This window comes from Cupressus sempervirens, chromosome 3 (genome assembly GCF_028749045.1).
Source record: "Cupressus sempervirens isolate cs-2001-9-10 chromosome 3, ASM2874904v1, whole genome shotgun sequence".
Taxonomy (NCBI): Eukaryota; Viridiplantae; Streptophyta; class Pinopsida; order Cupressales; family Cupressaceae; genus Cupressus; species Cupressus sempervirens.
In genome coordinates this window covers 373,787,146-373,807,802 of record NC_143120.1, presented here as the reverse complement: position 1 = coordinate 373,807,802, position 20,657 = coordinate 373,787,146, and the positions used below count along the sequence as shown (strand labels likewise).

The following is a 20,657-nucleotide window of genomic DNA, read 5'->3' as shown; positions in this document are numbered from 1 at the left end:
TATCATTATATAGTAAACAATGTGAATACAATAAATTTTGTGTCTATATGTATAGTGAATAAAATGATTCTATAGTAAAAATATTATTAAAAAAGCAAAAATAATATTGAATAAATTATTTAAGATATCTATTATAGTTTTATAATCATGAAATAACCAGTTAAAAGTAAAATCATTGAATTGCACCATTCAGTTTGGACTCAACTTAAAATTTTGTGTCCATACGTGTAGTGAATATAATGATTCTAGAATAAAAATATTATTAAAAAAGCAAAAATAATATTGAATAGATTATTTAAGATATCTATAATAGTTTTATAATCATGAAATAACCAGTTAAAATGATTGAATTGCAACATTCAGTTTGGATTCAACATAATAATATTCATTACATATGAAATTTTAATGGACTTATACTAGAGGAAAATCATGGTGAATTATGTACAATGGGCTATGTCTTACTTCTTATCACATAGTATGTGTTGAATGCATTGTGATAGACCGTGTTTACAGACAATAAAAATGCAGTTATGCTTTTCTGAACCACATTGACGGCAATCATATATGAGATTTTACTTCAGGCACGATTTGTTCGTCTTCCAACCGCCAAAGCTAATTCTGTATCAACTTTAAGGGAAATATCCAACGCCCGTACAGAATGTGTCAAAGCACCACTGCAAGATTATAAATTTTACAAAATCAACACAATAAGGCGAAGAAATGTGGTCTTCTTTCCAGCAACTCAAACAATATAGGTAATGCCTACACATTTTTGTTTGATACAAGTAAAAGCTACGTGCATAAAAAATATCATTCTAGCTCCAGATATTTCATTGTTGGCACTACTGTAGTACTTCTATCTCGAGACATTATTGTACCCACCATCGTTGATTATATAAATTCGAATGTAAACTGCAGTAATTACAATCCGAATGCTAAACTTCTCTTAAAGCTAGGCTAGAATTCAGTGCTATTGACTGCAGAAATATAAAAGATATCACAAATGCTGAAAGAGTCTGTTGCAATTTTTGTGATAAAAAAACATCAGTGGGGTACGTGATGTCTTTCAGGCAAACTGACCAATTTTTAAATCCCTCTCAGATTTTATGCCCCTCTCAGATGCATGTGACCTGATCTACTAATATCCTTCACATCTATAATTCCTTAATATGGTATGTAGTAAAATCTGTTAATCCATCAAAGGAAACAGACCAAATTCAAGCTTGAGGACTTGGGGTTGAAATATTATAAATGTTCAGTTACACCAAAGTTAGAAAGGGTGCGATTTGGCAGAGAAATTTATGATGCCAAATACATGAACTTCCTGGAAGTTGTGATATGGACGGTGCCTTTAAGTCATTTTATGTGAGACATCACTAATATACGTTGCCAGCATTTTGTGTTCAAACTTCAGTTCACTCATTGCCAAAGAGCGACTAGCCAGTTTTCAACAAATGCATTGACAACTGGTTTCCAGAAGGATTGTGATACATGCGTCAACAAATATTCATATTGGCTGCTTGGCAACATGTGCTGCCATGGAACATGTTGCCACATAGTTATCATCTAAGAGAGGAGTTTTATCAACACACAAGTGCTCATGTTGCTCTTAAGGCTAGAGTTGTCACCAAAACTATGCTAGCAAAGGAAGATGAACAGTAGCACAATCAGGTAGAACACAGCATGGCGATAACAAGATTATTCCAAGATACTTTATTGAAACTTTTCATAGCATGTAACATTGCTTGAATATTATTATTAGCATAAAACATGCAACTTGTTCTTCTTTTAAGGGTCACTGAAGGGTCACAAGGTTCAAAGAACACTTTATCAAGCATTACAAAAGACCCTAATCTTGGTTCTCCATGTCAGTTACAAGGATAATTATTCATTCATCCCTTGAAAACAGATAAATGTGTAGCATAGTTAAGTTTTAACAGAGTAGCTGGTTGGTTTAAGAATCATTTGGCATCAATTGGCATCAAATTAAGAAAATCAATCATGACAAGAAGAATAGTTGCAAAAGGAGGCCTACATTACATGTTTTCTTGGAGACTAATAGATATTCAAGAAGGCTTGTTCACAGGTATATCAAATGGAGCATGTAAAGATGTCATAAATTCTAAACAAACAAGCTAACAAGAGCAGGAAGAATCTGAGAAGAGATTTATGCAAATGGGTGCTACCACCTCTACCTTGATGAACATGTTTACCAACGCTATGTTGAAGGAGTAAGGCTCCTCCAGAAGCAACAACAATAGAAACAAGTTCCTAAGATTCAACCTGACCATATTAGCACAGAAGTTGAATGTTCAAGATGGGATCAAGTTTGCTTGTCATTTTGTGTATTTAAGCTTAAGTTTTAACTACACTATACCCCATTTCTTTTGAATGTTGAGAAATTATATTGCTGGTTGCACCATAGACAATCAATTTTAAAGGAGGTAGTGATTAGAAGAAGGTTCACCTTGTAAAGTTGAAAATACCAGAGCATGTGCTAATCTAGTGGGAGAGTTGAGGCCTTACCTTCCAGATATAGAAGACATTATATGTCGGGAACTCAAAACATGGAAATTCTCATTGAATACTCACTTCTATTCAACTACCCATGAAGATGACAGATTAATCAAGTGGAAATCAAATAAAAGCAAGGACAGAATGCACAGAAGTGCAAATATACGTTTTGGCCAACAAGAACGGATAGGGTGATATAATCCATGCCATAATTTTGTCGACAGGAGATAATTCGTATGCCTCAGAAAATGTTTTATCTAAATACAGGAGAAAACCCACAAGCATTGCAAGTAGAATTGGAAACTCCAAGGAGTGATATTGGGCATTCCTCTTCAAAAATAGTTCCAACCAATAGGATGGAAACTAATATTCACAAAGAGAGGTCCTGCCAACACGTGGCTAGAAAAAAGTGTCACTGCCATCATTAGCTAAGCCATTGCCTAAGAAGATGGCTGAAAACAATTTACGTCAACAAGAGTGGGACAGTGTCAATGATTAAGAAGTTACAGCTGGTCGCTAACATTTTGAATATTCAGTTTAGTATGTCTTCAAAGGCCTACTATTATTGACTTGGTTGATTCCACTACCAGTTTTATTATACTTTTCATAAGAAAAGTACTCGATCATTATTTGCAGTCAGGATGTCATGGTGGTAAGTTGTTTTAGGTCTTATAATATGTTTAGAGATGGATAGTATTCTCTCAGTTCATGTAATACAAACATTAGGCCTTTTAAATGGCCTTGCAACTAGGCGCTATACTTCTCACTGATTAAAAATTGACGGTTCAAACATATATAATACAAAATGGTCATTTGGAATACATAATTAGATATAAGTTCACACTGCAAAGAATATTTTAAACTATATGATCAAGTATCGACAAGAAATAAGAGAATATTAATGTATTCAACATAGTTTGACTAAAATATTCCAAAAATGTGATGTTAGGAAAAAGTCTACAAATAAAACTCGAAGCAACACTCACAAGGCTCTAGAAACAACTCTGAAATGAAGGTGCACTTTATGCAGAATTTCCATTATACTGTCATTAACAACGTCAACACAGTAGTGCTTGGAGAATTCAAAATCAAATTTCAGAACAAAGAAATTTAATGAGAGATGTTTCCTTTTTTATTGAAAGGGGTGAGAATTTATTGAATCAGAAAGAGCAGTAGAAAACAAAGGCCAAGCAAGCCCGGAAAGACGGCAAAGCCAAAACTAACAACAAATAGATGACCCTAACAGGTCACCATTAGTCTACCATGTCTTCCATAATACTCTCTTCAAATTCTTTAGCATACTCCTGGGTCTACTAGCCCCATTCTCTTATGTACCAGTTATCCAGCCACTCAGAAGCCCACTTACTAGATAGTCTGCCACCTTGTTCCATCCCTGCAGAACATAACAGAACGAAATAGATTCCAAGGAATCCCTTAGTCCAAGTATCTATCTATCCACCAAAGCCAGATGCCACTCAACGTCATTCACTACCTACTTGTCCAGCATATCCACAACCACTTTGGAATCAGATTCACGAATAATCTTACTTTTACCAAGGTGACATGCTCTTCCCAAAGCTAAGAGAACAATAAGGGGTTGCATGTAATTGTTAGCCTGCATCCCCTTATATTCAGAAAAGCAAAAGATCAGATTTCAGGTGCTATCCCTACCAACTCTTCTAATACCTACATGTCAAGGATTTCCTCTAGAAGAACCATCAAATGCTAAACTTTGGGAATCCACGAGGTGGTGGAGACCACTTGACTCGTCGTTGAGCACTCTTTCTAGCATAGAGAAACTTAGTCTATCGTCTTTTGAGGGATCCACTAAGATCCTTACTAAAACTATTCAGAATTTGAACAAAATGCAAATCATTGGGATCCACATCCACCAAAAGATCACACTTAGCCATCAATGTTTCCTGAAGCACGCCAGCAATTTGTAACCACAATTGTTGCACCATTATCTTCTTATCTTGAAAAATCCTGCAGTTTCTTGCTAACCACGATATCCAAATAACAAAACAAGGTCCAATCTCCCAAGCAACTTGGAAAAAGGGAGTCTTAGTAGGCGATCTACTAAGGCTGTTCCAGAATTCAACCAAAGAATTAGCATGAACATAGGCATGTCTCCAAACTCCCAACCACAAATGCTGAATCTCCCTAGTGAAAGAACATTGGAAGAAAAGATGGGAGGTATCCTCTTCATTATAATTGCATGGAATACAAAGAGAGGGCCCCTGAAACCCTCTTTTCCCAAAGATTATCCCAAGTGAGGCATCTATTATGAGCCACTAACTACAAGAAATAGTTACATTTAGGCCAAGCCATTTTGTTCCAAAGCTTCATCCACCAAGGAACAACCACCTTCATATATATTGAAACCATAGAGAACCTCCCCATAGGATGAGGGACCCAGCAAGAATATTTGCACCAATCTTCCACTAAGATTACACAATCTTCCAGCCAAGAATAGTAAAACAATCGTCCATCCAATATCCTAGCTAGCATAGCTCCTCCCTATCCTCCAGAGATCCTCCTAGAGTTCATGTGGTTTTGTCCATAGAGTCACTTTTCTCCTTGACCCAAGGTGGAAGTATAGCCTTCAAACCATCCAGCCGTAAGAAAGCTATGACACAGATGTTGTAAATGAGGAAATTGAGAAAGGATGGGAGGAAATCCATCCCAAGAGCCTTTCTAGAAAAGAGTTTCAGCACCCTTATTACAAATCCAGAAGAGTCCTTGCTTCACTAGATGGGCTCCCCTCTTAAGGGTACTCCAAATCATGGAACCATTACCTACTAGATTTTAACAAAGCACATCCTTTCCTTCCACCCTTCCCTAGATAATATTTAGCCCATCTTTGATCTTGATTGATGTACTACCTCCAAAAAAACTTAGGAGCTAGAACATAGTCATTCATGCTTGCTTGATACAAACCAAGCCCACCATCCTACACTGCCCTACAAATAGTCCCATCTAACCAAAATCCACTTAAAAGAGACTAAATTACCTATCTACAAGAATTGTTAGGAAATAACCTCAAATTCCTTAATAAAACTTGCACGAGTCATCTACACAAAACATCTATAAATAGGGAGGGCTTGAACTTATTGGCTAAAAAAATTGTAAGTCATTGTAACTACAACTTACAAAATTGTGACATTAGGCAATGTCCCATGAGATTTCTCTCTCTTTTCAATAATAGCGGAGGCTCCCTTCTTATTGTAGGTGGCTTCAACAGAGACCTAATTGAAATTAAAAAAAGGGCAATTCTTCTTAATCACTTCCTCTTTTTTCAAAAATGACCGATACACAACTATAACTTTGAACTTAACAAAAGGTATCTATTGCTACGATAATATTGATGGCTCCGGAGTTGACATAAGAACAACACCAGAGACAACAGTTTATTTATATATTTTGTGAAACAAATACACGAACCCAAAGTCTCTTGCGCTTGACTTGGAATGAGGAATCAAGTAGAATAGCTATTAAGGCACAAAGCATCTTACTAGATACTCTCAAATTTAATAAAAACACTTACAATTTAAGCCTAAAGTCTTTGGCTCTAAGTACTTGTAGCCACTACTATCTATAACAATTTGTCCTCTTGAAGCTCAAAGTCTTAAAAATTTCAAATTGGCTCTGAATACAATAGGAAGCTCAAAATTTGCATAATTGGATTCAAATCCCTCTTGAACAAAGCACTTAAACTCACAATCAACCCAAGAAAATTGTCATGTCCCCTTTTTGGAGGTAATTTGATTTAATTAATTAAATTAATTAAGTTGTCCAAAATAATGAATATTTTATGAGGATGACTAATTAATTATTTTAATTAAATAAATAAGTGGTATAAAGTTATCAAATAAACAAATATTAAAAGATAACTTTATATTTAATTAATTTAATAAGGTGACTTGAATTATAAAATATTTTTGGAGAAAGTGGAGAAAAAAAAAAAATAGGCATCCTCGGCTTCATTTTGAGGAGGCAGATTTGTTGTTGTTGATGTGCATTGTGGAGCCTAGGGTTTCTACAGTAGTCACAATTGGCCATTGAGAACGAAAACTCTCAATTGGTACGCAATTTTGAGGGTGTGAAATATCACTTGAATTATTGCAGCTGGGAGGAAGATACTTCAGTCTTCTATTTGTGCTACATTGAGAAAAAAATAGTATGAAAAAGTAGATCCGAAAAAACAGTTCGAAAAAGTAGTCTGAAAAAGCAATAAAAAAAAGCAATTCGAAAAAGCAGATTCGAAAAAGCAAAGCGAAAAAGCAGATCCGAAATAACAAAGCGAAAAGGCAGCATTGGTGAAAATTATTACAACCATCTACAATCAGGTTCCTTTGGATATTTCATGCATTTTTCTTATCATTTAGATGCATATTAGAAGGTAAGGCTGTAGGTGAAAGTTTGTAACAGATTTAAGCATTATTCTTGCGGATGTAAGCCAAGAGTCTTGGCCATTTTCATACTAGCATTGTAGTTGACATTTTATGTGCAATAAAGGAGACATTAGTTGCTGGTCTGATATAGTTGTAATTGAATATGTATTTATCATTCATGATCCGCTTATTAGTTTGCATGCCAATTGTTTGACAAAATGTCAATTGGCTGTAGGTTCTCTTTTTGGCATAAATAATGCTATAATTCTGCATACCAAGTGTTTGTATTAATGCCACTTGGCCATAAGTGCATTAATGCCATCATAGGTTGCATCCAAAGTGTTTATCATAATTACTATTTGCTGTAACAACATATTGCAAGTAGTTTTTAGATACATATATGCATTGAATATTGTCAAAATCAGTTGCACATTCATGTTAGGTCATTGTGTAGTCAATTTCGAGCCTTCTTGCAAAAGATTCTCATTGATACAAATTGAAGAAAGAATCATTAAAGCAAACTGAAATACTATATCAGTTATATGACCCTTGCATGTGAGTTGTTTGATGAAATTTCTTGAACCTTTATCAACATTTTGAGATCAGATTTGAGCAAGGACATTACAAAAATGACATCATATAGCAGCTTGAATTGGCACAAAGTCTCTAAACAACTTGTCTCTTTTATTGAAAGCGATTAAATTTAAATCTAAGCTTAAAGTGTGCATATACAAACTAGCAAAATCTTCTTACATTGTCAAAAGATTATTATTTACAATGAGCTCCCTCCTTTATATAGGAAAAGAGAGGAGAGAAAGGTGGAGAAAGAAGGGGAAAATATTTAACCACCTTGATTTATTCTCAAACTAACTTTGACTTACTCGATGCTACAAGGCTTAAAGAACATGCAACATGATTACATGAAACAACTTTGCACACGATACTATCATATGAAATTACATTGTGTTTTACATTACATGTAATCTATCAAATACAAATTACAAATACATGATCCTTTCTTGGTCTCCATGTTGCTACATGGATGCTTTATGATTGATGTGCTCAGGATTGGTAGAAGCATCTTGATCTAGAGCATAAACTTACATCCTTGACCGTTATACAATATAATGATGGTTGTTTCATTAAAACCACATTTCATTTTTACATCTGTCTTGAAAGCATTCTATGCTTGCAATTGTTCCATCTTTCATCCCTTTCTTTGCATGTTTTTGTTCTTTAATCATGAGAAAAAACCATAACATGGTCTTTCAAGCTCAAATTTTGTATATCTTGAAGTCTATGCATATATGATATGAGTGGACGGCTTTTGAGCAACAAAGGGTGAAGGATTTTAGGCAAAACCAGCTCTTCAAATGAGCGAAAAAAACTCAAATATGGGATTTTCTAAAGGCAATGGATATGAATAGACAAGCTTTAGGTAGAAAAATGAAGCAAGAATGGATACATATACATGTGGTGAGGTATCTTCTTCTAAATGGAATTTTGAAATCCTATAGTAAGTCCACCAATAAGCACTTAAAACTTTCAAATGGGGATTTTAAATCCATTTGCAGCCTTCGTAAAAAGCATAGAATGAGTGTGTAATACGCTTGAAAAGTGGGCTTTAATCTTGCGCTTGCATGTGAGACATAAAACTTGCTTGTTGAATGAAATTAGCCAGACTTGACCTATTGTGCAGTTGTTTACACTAGGAATACCTAAATATCTTTGCTAGCACTTCTTTGCGTTTGAAAAAGTTACTTGAAAGTTCATAATTAAATAGGAGTTTCCCTTTGATTCAGTCACACGTCACTCAAAAAATATTTGCAATGCATGATGATTATCACCAATGTTGCGAGGGGATATTGAGATAAATTGGATTCATGGAGATACAGACATAACAACAAAATGCTAAATACAAGCAACTATTTCCTTAGACTCATCGTTATATATTGCAAGTTGGACTATGTTACGGACTCTACAGCCCTTGGGTGCTATCATGATGATTCCTGTAGAGACCGACTCTCTTCACCACCACTCCTTTGCCATGTGCACTTATTGCAATGTGCCTTCTCAACTCGAGCCCTACAACATCTACCCACGATCAGTGCTTGTGCATTCCCCTTGTTGCTCATTACAGCCGATATTCAATTCAACTCACATGATTCTGTTATTATCGATATTTCCATGTTGGAGGTTTTGGCTGCTATCAGTCTCTCCTCCAATATTCAAATATATATTGATACTCCAAACTTTTGTAGCTGACTAAATAAAACCTCAAGACCCTCCTAAGACGGTGTCAAGGTTGTTGGTATGTAGGGTTAACGTCACACACACCCTCGAGCTTAGCTCTACAAATTCCTATGTAGTTCTCCCACACTGTTCAATGCTTTTGTTTTTGTTCCTAGATGATATATGTCTCTCATAGATGATCTCCTTTTTTCTCTTTCCCACCCTCTTCGTATTCCCTTAGGAATGCAACTACACCCAATGTAACGTATGAGTCGACAGGCATACTCATAATCGTCTACTCAAAGCCATTAGCTATCAATGGTCATTGTAGGCATTCAATATGAACTGTGAGTTGGCATGACACATCACTCATGCTTTGTCTTTATTCCCCTATCACTACTTGTCCCCTTTTAGGCCCCAATTTTGCCTTCACAGGACGGAAAAAACTGAAGGCAGGCGATTCACACTTGAGCCTCACGTTGGAGGCATTACGGTCTGCCCCCCCTGAATTTGCTTGTCCTCAAGCGGATTCAGTCCCAACTGCTGAAGTAGCTCCTCACGTTCCCAGGTTGCATCTTCATAAGGCAAATTTTTCCATTGCACCAAATAGTCCTTGATGGTCCTATTGCGAAGCATCCGCTCACTCGTGTCTAAAATTGCCTCAGCAATCAATATCAATTTCCCTTCATCATCAAGCGATGGTAATTCCATTGTAGGTGTCATATTTTGCCCAATTGCCCTTTAGAGGTGAGACACATGTAACACATTATGTACCTTATTGTTAGCTAGTAATTCCAACTCATAGGCCACTTTCCAACCCGCTTGACCACCTTAAAGGGCCCACAATAACAAGGCTTCAGCTTCTATGCCCCACTCTTCTTAAGAGAGGATTTCCTATAGGGCTGCAACATGAGGTACAACAAATCTCCTACTTTAAAGAATCACTCCACCTGGCGCTGGTCTGCATACTGCTTCTACTAGTTTTGAGCTTTAAGCATATTATCCCTGAGTGATTTCATGATGTCTTGGGTGTCTGACTATCACTGAAGAGCAAGGCCAAAAAACCAGTGCATCATAGCCATAGAGGGCCATGAAAGGTGTCATTTGTATGGACATGTAGTGTGTTGTATTATAGCAATATTCACCAATGTGTAACCACTTGACCCATCCCTTTTGATGTCCGACAACATAATTACGTAAATAACCTTCAAGCCACTTATTCACTATTTTTGTTTGACCGTCAAAGTGCGGATGATAGTTGGTGCTCGATGTGAGTTCAGTGCTGCATAATCTAAAAAGTTCCTGCCAAAACGAACTCACGAACCTGTTGTCCCTGTCACTAACAATCATTCATGGTAGCCCATGTAGTCTAAATTTCTCTCTAAAGAATATCTCTGCCACTTGAACTACAAAATGGGCAAACTTAGTTAAATGATCCACCACCACGTAAATACAATCCCTACCCTATACCTTAGGTAATCCTGTGTCAAAGTCCATGGATATGTTGTCCCACTTTCGCTCAAGAATGGTAAAGGGTTGCATTAACCCACGAGGATAGGAATGTCCATGTTTATTTTGCTAACAAACTACACACTCCCTCACATGCTACAAACATTCATCTTGAGTCCTTTCCAAGGAAATTGCCCACTCACCTACATGTATGTCTTAAAAGTAGCCACAATGTCCTATCATAAGTGAGTCATGAAAGGCTGTAAGGATATTCCAGTTAATCGGAGAATCCGGTACTAGCCATATCCTATTCTTATACATGATCAATCCATTCACACCTGTATACCTTTCATCCTGGATAGTGTCATCTATGACGCCAAAGGCCCAATCATCTATAACATAATCCACCATAATCAGCTCTCTCCGATTATCTAGTAACACCCCAATAACACACAAATGTGGTCTACAAGATAATGCATCAGCTACTATGTTCTTCTTTCCTTTTACAAAAACTACATAGAAATCATATGCTTAGTTTGCTGACCCACTTGTGTTGCCTATCATTCAGCTCCTGCTGCCCAAGGAAATGTTTCCATTTGTCATGGTTTGTCTTGACTATAAACTTGTTACCAACCCAGTATTGTCTAAATTTAGCCAAGGTGTGCATTATGGCCAACATCTCTTTGTCATTAATACTGTAACTCCGCTCACCCCCTCTCAGCTTTCTACTCTCATAAGCAATCAGATGTTTATCCTACATCAATACTGCTCCTGCACCCTTCTCTGAAGCATCACAATGTAACTCAAAGGGCCTAGTAAAATCAGTAGTAGCCAACACTAGGCAAGAGCTCATGAACTGCTTGAGCTTGTCAAAAAACTACTGAGACCTATCTATCCACTCAAATGCATCCTTCTAAGTCAAGTCAGTAAGGGGGGTTGCTGCCTATGAATAATGCTTTACAAAGCGCCTATAAATTGCACATAGTCCCATGAACCCTTGGAGGTGTGAAAGGTTCCCGGGTGGTTGCCAATTCATAATGGTGTGAATCTTCTTTGGATCCACCCAGACACCCTCTGCACTAATGATGTGTCCAAGATATAATAACTCTATCATGCCACACTCACACTTCGACATTTTTGCATTTAACAACTCCCTCTCCAAAATGCTCAGAACTGTGTCTAAGTGTTGCAAGTGCTCTTGCCATGTCCTACTATAAATGATTATATCATTGAAGAAAATCAATACAAATCTCCTCCACTGGTCTCTAAATGTCTTGTTTATACATGACTGGAAAGTTGTTGATGCATTGGTCAATCCAAATGGCATGACAAAAAACTCGAAATGCCCATAATGGCAACTGAAAGCAGTTTTCTCAACATCCTCATCCCGGACTCTGATATATAGTGGTAGCCTGATCTCAAATCAATCTTCGAAAAATCGCATGCCCAATGCAATTCATCTATCAACTCATCGATCCTAGGTATGGGGTACCGGTTCTTACTGGTGTGCTTATTAAGCTCCTTGTAGTCAATGCACATCTGAAATATCCCATCCTTCTTGACTAAGACCACTACTGAAGCAAAGGCAGTCTTACTCGGCTTGGTTTGACCCATCTCTAGAAGCTCCTTGATTGCTTTCTCTATCTAATCTTTGTACCTCTTTAGATGCATGTAAGGCGTAATAATAACTGGTTTGGCTCCCTCCTCTAACTCAATCACATGCTCCATCCCCCTCTCAGGTGGTCAAACTTGTTGGAATATCATCAAGCACTTTAGAGTATTTGGTCAACAAATCCTGAATCTATGGGAGGTACTCATGCTTTGTTGCATACTCTCTTCCGGCATCATCACAACTCTTGCTGCACACTGTACCTAATCATGTTGGATGAGTCTCTCCATGCGCCTCAAAGATATCACCTTAAGCCCCTTATCTGAAAGAGCTCTAATCACTTTCCTACCCTGATGGTCGCATTTCAAATCCATCCATTCAAATTGAAAGTGAACTCGTGTAGGGTCTTCATCCAAGTCATGCAAAAAAAGCAATCATAATCACTCATGGGAACCACATAAAATCTGCCTATCATATCATAATCTCCCCTACGTAGGGGCATATCCTTCACTACCAAGGAGTTGAGAAGTTGATGTTCACTAACCACCATGACTCTGAAACCTCTATGAATATCTGTCTGAAGTCTCAATCTATCAACAAGTGTCTCTGATATAAAATTATGTGTGGCACCTGTATCTACCAAGGTAATCACTTGCTGCCCTTGAATTGTGCTCCTTACAAGAAAAGTAATAGGTTGTTCATCACCTGATAGGCGGGCTTATAACTTTCCCTTCAATCACCTCATCATCCGTAGATTCACCTCCCTTGTTGTTCCCATCTTTTGAATGGCTGTCCTCTCCCTCTAATAATGATTCTTCCACTGAAAAGTATTCCATGTTAGCTGCCTTAGCTTTGAGAGGGCATTTATGAGATAAGTCGCACGGTCCCCTACAATGGAAACACAATTTCTTCCTTCTAAGTTCATTGAGCTGATCACTAACCAGCTCTTTGGTTTCAGCCCTTTGAGGTCGTTCCTTGAGGAAAGGCTTCTTATCTTCGTCCTTTTTTGAAGTGGAACCCTTAAAATAAAATATGTCCCTAGTTGTAGTTGGCTCCATGTCCCTTGCCTTTTTGTAAGCCTATTGCAATGAAGTTGGACCCAATCCTTTGATCAATCCTCTTAGTGGTTCGATGAGGCCCTCCATAAAGAGCATTAAGAGCCTATTACGTGCTATATCAGTCACTAGGGCTGCTAGCCTTTGAAATTCAGCTATGTAATAATCAACACTTGTCCATTGTTTTAGCTGTGCTAATTCTTTCAAATGCAACTCAAGATCCTTGTTGTTTACAGTATAGGGTAAGAAGTTCAACACATGTATAACGCGATTCAATTCAAAACAGGTACTTTATTCATGTATGCACTTGCTGATTACAGTCCGATTACAATGACTACAATGATCAATGATGATTCCAAAGTCCATCTCGGACGTGTACATATACCTTTCCGAAGGGGTGACTGAAGCGTCATGCGCCTGTTCGGATACTACTCTACCTGTCGGCTACATGATACATTTACCGACAACATCATCCCCCCCAAAAGAAAAGTTGTCTCCGGACGACAATACAACAAAATTAATAACAAAATTTTACTAACAAAATGCATCAATGCATAAGTACTGGACAGAGGGATGCGTCCCTGGCGTAGTGGTCGTCCGCATCCGCAACTCATTCACCTCTGCCCTTAGCTTGTAGACCTGTTCTTTCTTGATCTTCAGCTCTGCTTCTACTTCCAACTGGAGCTCTAGGGCTGACTGCATCATCTCTCCGACCTCTCCCAATTCCTTCTCCTTCTCCGCTGCCATCTTTTCTTTTTCTGCCACCAACTATTCGTTTGCTGCTGCTAACTATTCTTTTGCTGCTGTTGTGGTTGTTTCCTTACTATCCTTTGCTTCCTCCATCACTCTCAAGGACGGTGTCATATTTATAATAGCCGTACGCAACTGTGGCATGGTGAGAAGAAGATCATTTAATTTAATTGGCACTTCCGTTTGCATTATCTGTTTCACCATGTTTTGTTCTGCCAAATTTCTTTTTGGAATTTCATCAGTGTCTTTTACTTGTGACTTCTCCGCTCTCATCTGCTTTTCTATCTCTGTTCGAGCTTTTTGTAACCTCTCCTTTTCTTCTTCCGCATTCAAATATTTTGCTTTCCTCGCCTGCTCCCGTGTGATTGCCAACACGTTCTCATTACTTGTTTCAATACTTAATAAATTACGCTTTGCTTTGGACATTTTGAATCTTCATGGTCCCCTGGACCACACCATCTGCATAGTAGTTGCAGTGTCTCCTTCGTAGTACAGTCCCTCGTGAAGTGACCCCAAAGATTACATGCCCGACACTGTATCATCGGCCGTCCACTCGCATCATATTGTATTCTACTCCGGCCTCCATTGTTATTGTTATTGTTTCCACCCCTTCCGCCTCTATTATTATTTCGATATCCACCTGAAGTTGCATCATTGCTCGTGTTATTACTATTGTTCGATGCTTCCTACGTTAGTAACACCTGTTGGTGTCCTTTTGCTTTCAAGTTAAACAGGCACTCTTTCAGGGAATGCCCCGCCACCTGGCAGATGTCACAAAACTGCTTCTTCGGGCATGAACCTTTCGTATGGCCATCCTCCTTGCAATTTGTACACCACAGTTCTCCTTTTACTATAGCTGGATTCTTTTTCAAATTTTGAATTCTTTCATCATCCGAAGCATGTCTTTCTTTAGGGCTTTCACCTTCTTTTTTGATTCCTCATCGCTATTGCTGCTCTCCGAGGATGAATCATCCGAATCAGAGGACTTATGCTTTTTCTTCTTACTCGTCTTCTGTTCACTTTCCAAATCCATAGCGTGAGTATATGCATTGACGTACGACGCCGGTGGTACAGTCTTCATTTTCTTTTTAAGAGCTGGTCGTAGCCCCTCCACAAACCACCATTTTTTCAACCCATCCGCTAGTTGACTCTCCATCTTTCCGATCAATTCTTTTAGTCGCCTGGCATAGGTTCGGACTGTCTCATTCTTTCCTTGTTTGGTGCTGTAGATTTCTACCACTATTTCTTTATCATCTCGGAGTAATCTGAATTCTGCTATAAATTCTTTTTTAACATTCTCCCATGTATTAAGTTTTTGAGGACTAGTGTCAAAAAACCAATCTATCGCCACACCCTGTAGGGTCCTTGGGAATTGTCTTACCCAATCATCCTCACCCGTCACACCATTTGCCATCCATATGGTTTCACACGTTTTACAATGTCTGATACGGTCTGCTGAACCATCACCGTGAAACTTGGGTAACTTTTCTTTAGGGCCAGCCATCATTACTTGCCTTTGATTCTGAGGTACTTGTGTACCCGCGCTGTTCTGGATTCCTGTGCTGTTCTGAGCTCCCGCGCTGTTCTGGTCTTCCGTGCTGTTCTAGATAATAGTCTTGTTTCCAACAACTGCGTTGTCTGGTGAAAAGTCTTCAAGTGACGTTCTATTCTTCGCCTGTATCTGTTCGTTTGGTGTATCGGGAACGAAGAGATCACTCCACGCTTGTGCTCCCTTGGCACTCCGAGCCATGCGAGTTGCTTCCCTTCCATTCAGACAGTCTCCCCTCGGCATATACAGGTTAAAGAATTCTTCCCTTGTTTCCTCCAAATTCAAGCGTTATCAAGTTTCTTCCAGCAATTCCTCGGCACTCCTCAGCCTACTAGGTGAGTGCACTCCCTCCGTCTGTGCCTCTTCACCCCTTCCGTGCCCCTCGGCAATCTGCTTAAGTCTCTGTTTGCGCTCTGCTTGCTGTGTTAAAATTAAAATTTCTTTTGTTGTACTTAGTTCATTTTTATCTTTTACCTTGTTCCGATCCTTGTTTGGCAAATTCGGCATTAATCTTCATATCATTTCTTCGTTCTAGGTACGTCTGGCAACGGCGCCAAATGTTTATCGTATAGGGTAAGAAGTTCAACACATGTATAACGTGATTCAATTCAGAACAGGTACTTTATTCACGTATGCACTTGCAGATTACAGTCCAATTACAATGACTACAATGATTAATGATGATTCCAAAGTCCATCTCGAACGTGTACATATACCTTTCCGAAGGGGTGACTGAAGCGTCATGCGCCCATTCAGATACTACTCTACTCGTCGGCTACATGATACATTTACCAACAACACTTGTTATCAAACCTTTTAATCATTGTTTCTATAAAGTCAATATATAAAGTAATTTGATTATGCCCCAAGGTAATCATACCATGATTCCACCATTCATGTGCAAGTTCCTCTAGGTGTAATGCTGCAAATTTGATGGCATCCCCTTCTGGCATAGGATTCAGCTGAAATTACATATCTAACTTTTGGACCCAAGCCCTTACGGCCGTCTTACCCGTTCCATCATAAGAAGGGAGGGAGAATTTATTAATCTTCCTCAACAACTCTGTCTATTGGTTTCTATTGCCACCCCTTGGCATATGTCTCATCCTCAAATCCATGTAGTCATGCAAAGTGATGGTTGCGCAAAACTCATCTCCTTCTGCTGTCCATTCTCTCATTAATTGGCCCCATACATCTTGTAATTGCACCTCTTGCCCTTGTTGGACTTGAATTCTAGGAGGAAAATTCGGAATGCTTGGCCTTGAACAAGTTGTCCTCGCTGGTCTAGGCACCCTACCAAAATTATAAGCCGCCTGTATTCCTCTGTTTGGTCCATTTTGGTCAACCTACCGGTATACATTGTTCCCTTTATTAAACCCACCATTGTTGCCCATATTTTGTCCTCCATTAACTCCCCCATTCGCATTTGCTGCACCATTGACCCCAATATTGTCATTAATATTCACATTTAACCCCATTTGTTGTGCCATCATTTGCATCATAAATTCCATTCGCTGATCCTGTCGTTGCCTCTTTGTTCAGTCAATATATTCTCTTTGTTGATGGCTTCTATCAACTATCTAAAAATACGTGCCTCATTGTCCTCTGCATTTCTTTTACCCATATTCTCAAATATTACTTTCTCAGAATCCATATCACTAGGTTCTATCTCTACCTATAATGAAGTTTCACTTTCAAACTTCAGACTTCAACCACATCACAATCTGCCCATAAAAAACTCCACAATGGAGAATCGTTAGGCTTTGATACCACTGAAATGAGCCAAACCTGACTTGTTGTACAGTTGTTTACAATAGGAATACCCAAATATATTTTCTAGCACTACTTTGTGTTTGAAATGGTTATTTGAAAGTTTATAATTAAATAGGAGTTTCCCTTTGATTCAGTCACGTCACTCATAAAACATTTGCAATGCATGACAATTATCACCAATGCGGCAGAGGAATATTGAGATAAATTGGATTCACGGAGATACAAACATAGAGCAGAATGCTTAATACAAGCAATAGTTTCCTTAGACTCACCATTATATATCGCAGGCTAGACTACGATAGGGACTCGATAGCCCTTGGGTGCTATTGTGACAGCTCCTGTAGAGTCCGACTCTATTCTCCACCAATCCTTTTTTGTGTGCGCTTGTTGCAGTGTGTCTTCTCAACTCGAGCCCTTCACCATCTACCCACGATCAATGCTTGTGCACTCCCCTTGTTGCTCACTACAACCGATATTCAATTCAACCCACATGGTTATGTTAATCCCAATATTTCCATGTTGGAGGTTCTGGCCACTATTAATCTTTCCTCCACCCATATTTGAATATATACTAATACTCCACACTTCTATAGCTGACTGAATAAAACCTCAAGACCCTCTTAAGACGGCGTCAAGGTTGTTGGTATGTAGGTTTGACGTCCCACTTAGCTCTACAAATTCCTATGCAGTTCTCCCATACTATTCAATGCTTTTGTTTTTGTTCCGAGATGGTATATCTCTCTCACAAACGATCTCGTTTTTTTCTCTTTCCCAACCTCTTTGTATTCCCTTAGGAATCTGATTGCACCCAACGTAATGTATGACATGACAGGCATACTCATAATCGTCGATTAGGACCCACCAACTATCGATGGTCTTCACAAGCATTCCATATGAACCGTGAGTTGACATGACACATCACTCATGCTTTTTCTTTATTCCCTTGTCACCACTTGTCCCCTTTCGGTTCACAATTTTTCCTTTACGAGATAGAAAAACTGAAGGCTGGCAATTTGCACTTGAATGAGGTTTTTAATCTCAACTGCATAGACAAGAATGAAGAGCTTCTTGCATATGCATCATGGAGAAATTAAGATGGAAGAAAGAAGGATCAACATATAAACAAAAACACATGCAAATCTGAAAATGAAATGAAGGATTTGCATTTACAAACAAGAGCAAAAAATATATAAATGAACAAGATAAGTTGCTTGAAAAGTGTTTGATAATGGAGAAATAAAAGGCACAAATCTAGCAACAAGATTGAACCATTCAAACCTGAAAATGACTGAAGAGATTTCCACATGCAATAACAACCAAAAACGGTGCCTAGCAGGTCAAATGCAACTTGTACATGATAAGACAAGCTGAAATCATTGTTTACAACCTTAGATGCCCTCCTTGATCTAAAATACAGGTTTTAAGAGCAAGAATCTTCACTCTTTGAACTGTTTTTGGCCAAGAAATGATATAGACGGACTGTTTTTAGCAAAACGGATATGTTAAAAGAGCATGCAAATGCTCGGAAAATCATTGCAGAACCTTGTTGGAGTCAAACGCAGAAAAAAGGAGTTAAAACGTGTTTTTTTGGATCATTTACACATGTATTTGCTCATAAAATTGCCAATTTGGTCAAAAGTAGAAATATCCCTTGTATAGGAAGGGGTGTATTTGCTCATAAAATCGCATCACTAAAAAATAAGGCATATATAGTCAAGTACAAGCCCTTCCTCCACACTAGTAGGAGCAGAATCCTCAATGACCAAGGCAAAATTAACTATTGACTTGTACGAACTCCTTATGGGAAGATTGAGGAACCCCCTTTGAGGAAATAACAAAAGTAATATAGCTTCCTTTCCTTCTATCTCTCATAGCATTGTGGAAAAAGAAGTTGTTTCAATCAACCTCTTAAAGTCAAACAACACATGACTTTTGCTTCCAAATTTTCCTCACAGAGCTCCGATTCTTCCAACTGCTTCACTGTGTAGACTCCTCTTTGTATAAATCCTGTAATAAACCTTATCTTTGATTTTGCAAGTGATAGCATCAACTCAAAACTGAGCATTCCTTTTCTCCAAGAAGATATTGCCAGAAAACATCGAGATCCACCTTTTAAACTTATGTTTAATGTATTATAGTTGCTTGAAAAAAAACACATTGCATTACCAAAAGAAAACTTCCCCTCAACAAATTCAGCAGAAAGTCATGATGGGAAGGGTTTCAAAGCCACATAATCTAAAATTTAAAATAAGGGTGTTGAGACACTCAAAATTGAGAGGCAGAAAACTTGATCAACCAATCATGAGATCCTCTTCAATCTAATATCTTCGAACTATTTGCTTCCAAATTTTCCTCATAGAGCTCCCATTCTTCCAACTACTTCACTGTGTAGACTCCTCTTTGTATAAATCTTGTAATAAACCTTATCTTTGATTTTGCAAGTGATAGCATCACCTCGAAACTGAGCATTCCTTTTCTCCAAGACGATATTACTAGAAAACATCAAAATCCACCTTTTAAACTTATGTTTAATGTATTATAGTTGCTTGAAAAAAAACACATTGCATTACCAAAAGAAAACTTCCCCTCAACAAATTCAGCAGAAAGTCATGACGGGAAGCATTTCAAAGCCACACAATCTGAAATTTAAAATAAGGGTGTTGATACATTTAAAATTGAGAGGCAGAAAACTTGATCAACCAATCATGAGATCCTCTCCGATCTAAAATCTTCGAACTATGAGCCCAAATATCACCCATCCAATAGCAAGAGACCAAAAGTGTATCTAGTCTCTCAGTATTGTCTCCACACCACATCTATTATTCCAAGAAAATAATTGATGGGTTTAACATCAATTAATTGGAGAAGCTTGATATTGTTCCTCAAGAGACCAGCCAAAGGGTCAAGCCTCACATTACCACCTTTCTCATCTAGGCTTGATATTGCATTAAAATCCCCTGCAAAAATCCACAAGAAGAGGGGAACAAGGGAACAAACATACCTAATATGTAACCAAAGCAAGGATTTTCTAAAGAGGTCAATTTGAGCATAAACATTGGAGAAAATAAAGTCTCACCAAATTTAAAGCTTATGGTCATCAAAGAGATAAAGGATCTACTAGAAATCTAAAAGAGTAAGATAATCTTTTGCGGATTTCACAAACAAGCCAGTTGGTGTGAGTTCTATTCCACTCCATACAAAATCAAGCAATCAATATTTTCGGATGAAGCAGCAAATACTCAATCCTCTTGAATAAGGTCACTTCTCATGCTAAGCTTGCAAAGTAAGATCATGAAATGACTTCAAGGTTCCCTTTAATTGTGCATACTAGC

General features: G+C 38.1%; 1 protein-coding gene across 2 annotated transcripts in view; it reads right to left on the bottom strand.

Annotated features, from left to right (window-relative positions):
* Positions 1-329: 329 nt before the first annotated feature.
* The window catches only part of QPT (quinolinate phoshoribosyltransferase), a 202,779-nt gene continuing 182,451 nt past the window's right edge, over positions 330-20,657 (bottom strand). For both annotated transcript variants that reach the window (XM_089819850.1, XM_089819852.1), the window contains one exon: positions 330-674. In XM_089819850.1, the coding sequence (XP_089675976.1) occupies positions 578-674 (97 nt within the window). In that variant the 3' untranslated portion in view covers positions 330-577. The remainder of the gene's footprint in view (positions 675-20,657) is intronic.